This window comes from Eubalaena glacialis, chromosome 3 (genome assembly GCF_028564815.1).
Source record: "Eubalaena glacialis isolate mEubGla1 chromosome 3, mEubGla1.1.hap2.+ XY, whole genome shotgun sequence".
In the NCBI taxonomy this organism is placed as follows: Eukaryota; Metazoa; Chordata; class Mammalia; order Artiodactyla; family Balaenidae; genus Eubalaena; species Eubalaena glacialis.
Genome location: NC_083718.1, coordinates 54,703,498 through 54,715,275, shown reverse-complemented (window position 1 = coordinate 54,715,275; position 11,778 = coordinate 54,703,498). Strand labels below are relative to the sequence as shown.

Sequence of the window (11,778 nt, the reverse complement as noted above, 5' to 3'; positions counted from 1 at the left end):
ATAGGGGTGGGGGTAGTGTGATCAGCAGGAGGTTGAAAAGCTCCGAACAAGGAGAGACTGTGTGCAGGTTGAAGGAAGGGCACCATCTGGAAACAAACTATCATAGTTCAGCGGGCAATTATAAAACAAACATTTTAGTCTGCTGCCCAGAGATCTTTTAAGTTGAACACTGAAAAAATAGTACTCAACTTCACTTAGAAGTAGGTGCAGGCTGATGAGTTTGTTTTTTTATTACAAAGAACAAGAGTTAGACTCTGTTCTAAGAGGCAGTCCCCTAAATAATATAATACTCTTTATATAGCCTAGAAGAATTTCTAAACATTGAGTTGCCAGTTCAGAAGTTTTTAAAGTTGTAAGAAACCTGATGTTGTAATATGTTATATCTTACTGTGTAATGTTTCTGAGATAAAACTGTTCATTATTTAAATTCTAATGTTATATAATTAAATTCTGATGTTATATAATGTCACTGCCTCCTATTCTGCAGCATGACTCCTCTTGTCTGAATACGGTTATTCTTATTAGTTGATGCTGTGATTTAAAAGCAAACATAACCCTGGCCTGAGTGGGAGAAAAAAGAGAATTCTGACTCCCCGCTGGCTATGGGAACTTGGACAAGTCACTTTACCTACCTCTGGCCCAGTTCTTCTGCTATGAAATTAGGGTGCTGGAGGGGGAATTAGTAATTGTTGAGTACCAACTATGCCTTTATATTTCATTAAATCAAGAATGTTGATTAACTCAGTGGCTGAGGAGACACAGATTTAGACATTTTAAGTAATTTGGCTTAGGACTTCCATACTAAGCGGTAAGAACTGTGATTTGAATCTAACTCCAAAGCGTTCGGCCACACTGTCTCTCATTGGATCATATAATTGCTGATTGCTGCTTCTAGATAAAACCTGTGCGTTTCTACTTTCTATGCATACCGTGTGCTTTCCCCTCTTCGTTGCCTTACCTTGTGCTACGTTCTCTTTCTCAGGCCCTACCATCAACTGTTTGTTGATCAACATCCTGTATTTAAAGTCAGCTTACAATAGTTTCTACTTATTTCACAGAACTAATTATTTCTTTAAATTCCTATGACATACATAGGTATAGCAGGGGTTCCATACTCAAAGGCCTACAAATGCTCACAACAAGAATGAAGCAGGTAATGTATATAAGTGAAGTAAACCAGAAGTAAGAGAGCAGAAGAAAATAGGGTTATGACAAACTGGCATCCTTAATGGTTAGTATAATGGTATCTACACCCTTCTCAGCTATACCTCATTGTTGCCAGATCTCCCCCCTGCCCTTTTTTTTTTTTAAGGAAAAGAGGGTCGTATGTAGATGTTTCTTATGGTATTTCCTGATTTTAAAAACATTGGGACAGCTTCTAGCCTCTGATTTATATTATGTAATACATTACTTGATCATTCAGTGATCATATTGTATTCACTAATAGCTTAATCTGGAAAAATACGAGATAGGAAGCTCTTCCTGAGCTCTTTTGCTTGAGCGATTTAAAGCAGTTAATAATATCACTAACCAAGGTTGGAAAGTGGAATGGCAGGTGTTTAGGGACAAATAATGGTTAGTTTGTCATGTTAAATTGAAAATGAAAGTCAGGAGGTGTGTTCTATACAGAGGTTTGGAAAGTCATCGGCAATTAGGTGACAGTTGAAGCCTCAGAAGTAAGATAATCCAGAAAAAGTACATGCAGAGTGAAAAGATTAGTGACAGAACCGCGGGGAATACCAATTCCAGGGAACATGAGGAAAAAGAAGAATGGAGGGAGGGTGGAAGCGAGGAAAGTTCAAGCCAGTAAAGGCCAAGAAACAAAAGGAATAGTATAAATACTGCAGAGAGACTGAGCAGAAGGGAGGAGACCAAGAGAGATGTCTAAAGATTTAGTAATGAGGAGATTATGTATGCCTTTGCCAGAATAAGTTTCAGCAAGGAGATAGATGTGGACTTCAGATTATCTACAAGTGTTAGCATGTGTGGATCAGTAGAAACTTATGTACTGTCGGTGGGAGTATGAATTGATATAGCTTTAAAAACAACGTGGCACTGTCTTGTAAAGTTGAACATTATAATGTAAGACATACATGTATGTATATATCTGTATATATCTCTGCTAGAGAAACTCTTGTACATGCGCACCAGGAGACACTTACAAGAATGTCTGTAGCAACAAGGAGGGAGGGGGCAAGTAACTGAAAACTCTATCAAATAAAATGAATAAGTAAATTGTGATATAGTTACATATTAGTTTATTCTCAATTTAAGGAATTACAGCTGTACTTAACATGAATAAGTCTTAGAAACAAAATAGTGAGTGAGGCAAAGCAATCACAGACCAGATTTTTAAAAATTGATTTAACAACCGCTTTAAAATCACTTACTGTGTACCCATTCTAACTTTACTGATGATATTATTTAATTTAAACACACATATATAAAGCATGATTTTTTAAAGCTCAAAAATAAGCAAAAGTAAAATAATACATTGTGCAGGAATACAGACAGGTGTCTCAGAAAACAAGGGAATAATCTTAAAATTTGGAATAGTTGGTTACCTCTAGACAGGAGGCAGGGAGATAACATAGGGAAAGAGCATGTCAATGATGCAACAGTACTGATGTTGTAGTTCTTAAGTTGACAGGTATTTATTCCATTGTTTGATAACAACCAATATTATGTGTTAAACTGTTATTTTTTAAAAGGTAAAATTATGATTCTCGCACAGATACAAAATGAATACATGTCAAATGTTTTGTTTAAATCATTAAATATATAAGGGAATCAGGAAGATATTATAGCCACTTCAAGGGAGAATTCAAAGTACCACACATACATGCAGTACCACACATACATACATGCATACATGCAAAGTACCACACATACATGCAAAGTACCGCACATACATGCTTCTATCTATAAAAGATAGACTATTATAGCTATATAATTTTTATGGTGTTTAAAAACCGTGAGTTTACATTATCTGAAAGCTAAGTCAAATAATCTCTTGTTTTATACTTTTCTCAATTTTTTTTAACATAACATCAAATTGTAATGTTAAATTAATCGTATTTGAATGCTGAAATGAATTTACAGATAGTTGCAAAACTGGTCAACATCCACGGGGCAATAATCAGTTACACCCCACTGGACATAATTCATTGGTATTTTTATGGACAAGAATTTGTATTTTACAAGTTTTCAACAACTTACAGAGTTGTAAAATAGCTCAGGCCAAAAGGAGGCACTGAAGAGAGGATATACCTAGTAATCATTTTTGCCTATTCCAAAGTCTGTCACAATTTTTCCTGACCCAAGTAAACTTTTATATGTACCAAATATTACATAAAAATAGAATGAAGGATAAAAAAGGTAAGTGTACTAATCTGTGTTTCTCTTTCAGTGTGTTTGTTGAAAGAGGGAGAGGCAAGGGTTCTATCTTGAGGAGGGGATCAGATTTAAAGGAAGGGTGGCTTTGATTTTGTTTTCTTAAATAGAGGAGATTTAAATGTGTGCATTGGCTTTGGGAAAGGAGCCAGTGGAGGGTGAGTGATAGTGAAGGCAACAGTGGACATTCTAGAGGAGGCAGTAGCGATTATGTTCAAAATCGCAGGTTAGATTTGGAGAGAGGAAGGGGATTCTCCTTCCTCTGAGATGGGAGGAAAAGGAAGGGAGCCAGGCTATAGATTTATTTGAAGTCATAAAAAATGAAGTTGAGAATCTCTAAAGAAAAAGAAGTATTTATGATAGGTGGCTTAAAGAATACGGTTAAGATTTACTGAATGGAATAGGAATGATACTAGGATGAATAAAAGGATTGCCATGCCAACCTTTTACATTGTGTTAAGCACTAATTGTCTGAAAAGACTGGTCAGGATTTTCATTTTTTAGAGTGCAGGGTAGAGGAACCGCCTGAATGAGTTTATAGTCTTTGAGCAGATAAGATATAAAAAGACAAAAGATTTTCAATAAGGAGATTATAAAGTCTTAAAAATTATCAAGTGAATGGTATAGATACTGTATGAGTTTGTAACAGAGTGTAATAAAAAAAAAACAAAAACTTGGGGTACAAGTGTATACTCTGAGATCCAGCTCTGTCACTAACAGTTTACAGGGCATTAGCCACTTCCTTAATATCTGTGGACCTTAGAGTATTCACCTATAAAAAGAGGGGTTTAGACTAGACAGTTTCTAAATTCCCTTCTTGGAATCTGTGAGAAAAATAAAGAACAGATGACACTGACCTGGATATAAGATATGATTTAAATGGGCAGAGTTGAGTCTAGGTATCATTTAAGATGGAAGAAGTGGCATGAGAAAAAACATAGGGCTTATTTGGAAGGCAGTAGGTACATCATTTTGGTTGCATTTACTCTGAGAGTTCATGAATGGGCAGTAATGAGGAGAAAGTAAGAAAGTGTGTTTTTCTCTCCAGCTACAGTTGTCATTTACACTTTACATGTGCATAGTAAACTCTCAGGAAATATTTTTTATAGATTTGACCTTGCATATCCAGAACTAGTACAACCAAATTATTTGGGGGTATATGTTCTTTTTGTTGGTACAGAGAAAGGGCAAGGTTCACTTCAATTTGTAGTCACATGAACTGTTTCAAAGATGCAGCTGTTAATCTTTAAAACAAGATGTTTCTGCCAGAATGAGACAATTTTCAGAGTAATTAAGACTCAAGTGACAGTTATCAACTCAAGGCAAGGGGGTATAGAACTAATATTAAGTAACTACCCCATGGCCAGGTAGTGGTTAGGCTGGCTAACTTAAAACTTCAGGCTATACCACAACTTGGAAAATAGACATAAAAACTGAGGTTCGGAGATTAAAATAACTGTCTTTGTTATATACAACTAGTCAGAGGCAGAGCCAGTTCAGGAGCTCAGTTTCTTTCCATTAAGACCCATAGGTAGGTAGGTACTGGAGTTTCTAACTCCAGCCTCAAGCCATATTTTAAAATGGTATTATAAGAGGACATTTACAGAAAACATATTTGCATGTCTGACCCCAACTCCACAGAAATGTAGGCCTCAGTGGTCATGTTTTAACAAGGCTGCAGTGTATTAATAATGATATATTCTAAATATGGCATATACTGAAGTACAGCTATAAACTATACTCTTCCAAACTGTAAGTAGGAAAACACTCATTTATCTAATTTCGTTTCAGGTATCTACCTGTCAGATTTAACATACATTGATTCAGCATACCCATCAACTGGCAGCATTCTAGAAAATGAGCAAAGATCAAATTTGATGAATAACATCCTTAGAATAATTTCTGATTTACAGCAGTCCTGTGAATATGGTGAGTTTCTGAGGGTAATGCTATGATTCATTTACACAGGTTGATGGCCACTTTTCACACAACAGGGAACATCATCCTAATATAAAGGAAAATAATGATTGTTTTATTTCACTGTTTAACATTTAGCATCTTGTTTAGGATCTTGATTTTAAGGAATTGAAGTATTTCATATTTAAAATGTTAAGTTTTATCTTTTGCTTTTCTGTTATTTTGTAGCAACTTTGCTAACATAATTTTCACAATTATTTTCTATTCTCTTCATCTCATTTGATCTCCCCGATCTATTATGTAAATAGTTCTTTTATTTAGTTAGTTAGGGAGGGAGCTGAGACCCTTGATCCTAGCAACAGTTGACTAGCTTTCTTGAGTCCTATGTTGAGTAAAAATAACCAATTTTTGTGCAAGATGTATTTTATGGAAACACATATATAGAAAGAGCTTTTGCAAGCCCAAATGATTAGAAAAAAATTTTTTTAATGTTTTAAAATGTTTGGATGCTTTCAGTTTGATAGGGAATAAAGATAGACTATTATAGCTATATAATTTTTATGGTGTTTAAAAACCGTGAGTTTACATTATCTGAAAGCTAAATCAAATAATCTCTTGTTTTATACTTTTCTCAATTTTTTTTAACATAACATCAAATTGTAATGTTAAATTAATCGTATTTGAAATTTCTAAGTAGGGAAGAAAAAACTACTTTACAGATGTGAGCCAGGCTTCTTTAAGAATAAAAAACCTAAAGAGCCTTACATCTTGTATTTAGATGGGGTTTGAATATAAATCACAACAATGTCTCTGATTTTTTTCCATGAAGTTTCTCAAATACGTGGGACTTTGTAAATGGAGCTATTTGGGGTTTTTTTTCTTCTTTTTTTTTAATCTATACAAACAACATACAACTGTAGTTTTCTAAACTACCTCCAGTTTTACATTAAATAACATTTACCTCAGTAATGTCCTTCTAGAATTCATTTAAATTTTGGTGCCATGTGGCCTTAATCTACCTTTAAATATATTTTTCTCAGCTTAACTTTAAAAATTCTGCCTAAGATGTACTTTATCAGATAATTATTTATCGCATTTTGCCTAGATATCCCCATGTTGCCTCACGTCCAAAAATACCTGAACTCCGTTCAGTATATAGAAGAACTACAAAAGTTTGTGGAAGATGATAATTACAAGTAGGTTGGATCTTCAGAAGTGGTTTGTATAACTTTGTCCTGTCCTCCACCCTTTCATCACCGTGTATTTAAACATCTAAATCCTACATCTTATCATGCATATGCCTAATCCAGTTGTACATTTACAATGGTAAAGGTTATTTACATGTATTTCTTTTTAATCACTTGATGTGATTGAGCCAATATACAAGTACCTCCTCTGTTCTTCCATTAAAAAGCATTTCATGTTTCTCAAGTTGTGGAGAGCTGATGTTTCGTAGTTCTAGTTTTAAATTTTTTCCTTTCTCTCTAAATTCAAGCATTAAATCTTTATGGAAATTTATCTTTGAATAGGCTGAAAAATTAATGAAACAGTCTGTGAATAGAAAACTTACTCCTTTTTTAATGGTAATTTTTAACACAATTTTGAACTCGTTTTCAGTTGTTTTTGTGTATTGAGAGAATATTGAACCTTCTGGACTCTGGGTTAGAGACATATTTGTTCAGTATAGCACCACACTTGCCCTTTTTTCTATTCAAGCAAATCCTTCTTCATTAAAGATTTTTAAACTTACTTTTAGAACAGCTGATATCCATTTCCTTTTCCTTAACCATCCACAGTCCTGCCCAAGGGAGGAAGGATTTTTAAAATCATTAACCCTTTTTTATTTTTCAGTGGTGTGCTATACATCATGAGTGCCAGGTTTTTTTCCAAAAGATAGGAAGATAAAGAGCTTATTTCTCTTGAGACTTCTCATTTGCCTTGTAGCTTCATTTGTTAATTTCAAAATTTTGTGCTGTTCCCAAGCTTTCAAATTTAACTTTGTGTCTTCCACAAATATTTTTTCCCGTAAAAGGTTATACTTTAAAATTTTATCGAAGTGAAAGACTAGGTTATTTTTCAGTATTAATGCATTATATAAAATTTTTCTAATGCTGTATGATAGTGATTATCAACTTCCTTGTTCCCTAAGTTTCAACAATTTTTAAAGAATTCTGCAGTACAGAATTAGTACCAATAAAAGACTAGAAATTCTGGAAAACAACTAGAAATAACTTTTCTTCTAATATTAAATATATTAAGAAGCTCTGTATTTATACTTAAATGTATCTAAACCTTTATTAATGTTTGAAAACACCTTTATTGCCACCTTCTCCACCATACCATATTATTACCACTTTATATTTCTATATCAATTTTTATTTTACAGAAAATTTTCACAGGGTAATTCATTTGAAAATGTATGAGGTCAGTGGATCGGCTTTTTAAGGCTGGAGTTGTTTCACAGATCTGATGTTGCCCTAGGTTGTAAGCTTCTTGAGTTTGATGGTCTGTGTCATATTTGTCACTATTTCTTCCATCTCTCTAATTACTGACATAGCACAAAACACTCATGTTTTGTCCAATTACGTACAGAAGATTATATTAAAACTCAAAATATGATTACGTACTTATTAAAATTTCTATATCTGGCTCAAGAAACTTAATGGATTTAAAAGAAGTTAAAGTTTATTCAGTAGAAATGAAGTCTAAGAAATTGTTGCATAATTATAGAGGATGGTGAATTTTAACTCTAAAAGGATAGAGTTGGCCAGTTAAGCCATTAAGTAGTTTTAGCTGTCTATAACCTGACATATTATAAGGTAGCTTCATTTTGGTAGGAAAGCGCATGCTATTATACTGATTTTTGTTTTCATGAGTAGCTAGAACTCGAGCAGCCTTCTCATTATATTCATTAACAAATATTTATTCAGCTTTTGGTATTCATGAGTTATTGTGCTAGCTGCTGGGATTACAAAAGTAAGATCTTGTTCTTGCCCTTAAGAAGCTCAGTCTAATGCAAAATACATCCACAAAACAAATAATTACGAAACAATTCAAACAGTACTATACTAGAGATGTGCCCAGGATGCTATGGGAACATAGATGAGAGGAGACCTAACTCAGCTTTAAGTGGGAAAAGTGAAGAGAAAAGAAACATGAACAGCTTGAGGTGACATTATTACCTGAGGCTGCATCTTAACAGGTGAGTAGGAGTTAGCTCCACGTGAAGAGTTAAGAAAGGTGTTCCAGGGTATGGAAATGATCAAAGGAATAGGGTGGGAAACTTTGTTCGCTTGGGGAACTGTAAGTCTCTTGGTGGTGTTGGAGCATCACATGGGAAACTGAAGAAGATAGTGTTTTCCTAAAGATACAGTTGTATTGCATGAACCTACTGATTAAATGTGTTGAAAATCAGAGCATTTTAACATAAGAGCCATTAAGGTGATAAGTTAGAAAAAAAATGGTTTTTATGATGAAAGATTTAAATAAAAATGATACTTCATTTATCCACAGGCCTCTGTTTTTGGCAACTTCATCTATACAGGCAACCAATATCAATATTACAAATTACATGTATATGTTTTAATCGGGGTGAAAATCTTTCAAAGTTATTTCATTTTAATACTGAGCATAATATCTTTTCTCAGTGAATCAGCATCACTGTTATATATAGTGTTTTGATGATGATACAGGCAACTGACACTGACTAGCCTTCACTGCTGTGCTGTTTAAATGCTTCGGCTTTTATACTGCTGTTGGTTATCAGCTGCTATTGATAGCAATGTGATTCTCCCATAGCCTTCTTTCTGTCCCTTTCTATTTTGGTTCTGTGTTAAGAAATTGTACTTGTTTTGTTTACTTCTTTGTCTTCCACCTACTAAACTATGAGCTTCAGAAGGGAAGAGACACCATGTCTGCCTTAGTCTCCATTATATTCCAGTGCTGAGAGCACAGTGCCCGACACAAAACAGGTGTTCAGTGAATGAATGCAGCATAGTCTGGCGCCCAAATAATTAAAGTCAACTACTCTGTAAAAAGAAAAAGAGCAGAGAGTTCTGGTTAATCAAACATCTGTTCAATACATGCATTTTACATGGTCAAATAATTGGAATACAATTATATATAATTTCTTCTTTAGGCTATCAAAGAAATACAAGTTAAGAACCTATAATAGATTTATCATTATAATATCATGTATAATATCATTTGTATTGTGCAGTTTCATTGTCCAATGCCAGTTGGTGAACGCTAAAAAATAAAAAGTCTTTATTAATTTCCAGACAAATGCTTAATAATAATACAGGGTACACCAAAGTGTATTTCATGGACTACATCAAAATATTTTCTACAACTGCTTTAGTATCCTATTTCCTGAAACAGTTTCCACTGATAGGAATTATAATCTCTTTTTGCCATGGAACTTAAAACTGATATTTTATCCTAAATGGAACTTAAGGACCAACTAACAAACTTTGACTTAGGAAAGGGATTTATCATGGATTTTGTAAATAGCCTTTTTATTTGTATAGATAGATCTTTCTTTTGATAAGTGGAGTTGGTTGTTTTTTTTGGATGGTTAGTTTTAAATAAGGTGTTTTTTAAATTTTCAGTGTTACAGAGGCCATTAGCCCATCCAGTAGAGATTCTAGAAAGAATTTGCATAATATATTTAATAATAGATGTGAAAGTTACTGAATTTAATTGTCAAGTATCAGTATAACCTCAAGTTAAATCACCTTTTAGTCATTAATCAAATATCTTTAAATGTGTTGAATGGTTTGGCAACATTGGGGTAGTTTGGGGAGATTTCTCTGATTTTAAATATGAGTTTTTGATGTTTTTTCCCTCCCTAATATATCTTAGAATCACCGTAAGATCAGCTTTGTATGAAAGAGAAAGGAGACTTAATTAAAAATTGCTCTTGAAGAAAAATATATAGCTGAGATTATTTTATAAAAATGTTTTTAGGTTTTTGGTAGAAAATACATGATTTTAATATTATTTTGTCAAATGTTAATCATTTTATGTGCTTTGTTTCTTTTTGAAATTCAGGCTTTCATTAAAGATAGAACCAGGGACAAGCACACCACGTTCTGCTGCTTCCAGGGAGGATTTAGTAGGTTAGTGCAGCTTTCTCTCATTACCGAGTAATAAACCAGATAACCTAATAAAAAAGAATATACTCCAAAGTGAATAAACACTTAGCACATCTTATTCTGCATGCACAGTTTTCTTTTTGGTATTAAAATATGTCCATTTTTCTGTTGGTTTTCTTGTTTAATCAAAAATCGTTACTTGTAGTTTGTACAAATAAATACGTAATGTACAAATAAATACAAATAAATTTATAAATAAATATGCCAACTAATCAAGAAAAATAGATATAACCAACAGAAAATGATAAATAAGTGTTTATGAATATCGACTCTTTTTTTTAGTTAAGAATACACTGTCCTAGGCAACAAGGCTTGATTACATTAGAAATTTCTGTGGTCTAAGTGGGAAATTCTACTAATTTGAATAATTATAGGAGTCAATTTTAGTGGCTTAATTTTTTTTTTTTTAATTTCACTCTAATACTTGACCAAGTACTAAAAGTATTAAAAAATAGTGTTAGTCCCTTAATTTTTATCTGTTGCATTACAATGGGGATTTATATGTATACCACACATAATCAAAAATATAAAATTGAAGAGAATTATTTATTTTTTAAGAATTCGTAGGTAATACCGTTTTTAAAATTCCAAAACAGACCTTGGCACTAAGCTTTATATTATTGTATATTCTAAAAATATTTGGAGACCCATCTAATGAGGTATGAAGGAAGTGAGGGAACAAAACCATGACAGTGTCTCGGGGGAAGAGTATTCCAAGCAGAGGAAATCATTTCAGTCTAAATCTGTTTAAGTTTGCTTTTCTTTTCATTCTTAAAGTGATACTTTGCAAATCTGTACATTTTTGAGTTCCATTTTTTTAATTCCCATAAGCTTGAACAGTGTCAATATAGATTTAAATTCTAACTTGAATGCTTGACCTACCCTACACATTCTTTATCTAAGAAGAAGCTGAAACTAAGAGTGAAGAAGTAATGTGTAAAATTAAATGAGCACTGAACTAGGATTCAGAAGACCTGAGTGTTTAATCCAGGTTTCATCTGTGATATGAGATCCTTACCCCTTCTCTTCTAATTCTGCTGCTTCCTCTTTAAATGGGGAGGATATTTATACTGGCTACTTAGTGCAAGTAAAATAGATAGAAATTAATGGATATTGTATGTATTGAGGTTTGTGTTTTACGATTCAGAAAATAAATATTTCTCTTGTTCAGTCAATTAAATAGAATTAACATTAATATTATCTTAAAATTTAAACCACATTTTATATTTCATATCAAAGGATTACAAATAAAACAATTTTTTTAAACCATTTAACAATTTCTCTCCCTCTCCCTCTCCCTGTGTGTGTGTGT

The 11,778-nt window shown here is 33.2% G+C and overlaps 1 protein-coding gene across 2 annotated transcripts in view; it reads left to right on the top strand.

Moving 5' to 3' along the window:
• Positions 1-11,778, top strand: part of RALGPS2 (Ral GEF with PH domain and SH3 binding motif 2) — a 162,786-nt gene that overhangs the window by 121,579 nt on the left and 29,429 nt on the right. For both annotated transcript variants that reach the window (XM_061185673.1, XM_061185672.1), the window contains exons 9-11: positions 5,185-5,322; positions 6,416-6,506; positions 10,363-10,430. In XM_061185673.1, coding sequence (XP_061041656.1) covers positions 5,185-5,322; positions 6,416-6,506; positions 10,363-10,430 — 297 coding nt within the window. The remainder of the gene's footprint in view (positions 1-5,184; positions 5,323-6,415; positions 6,507-10,362; positions 10,431-11,778) is intronic.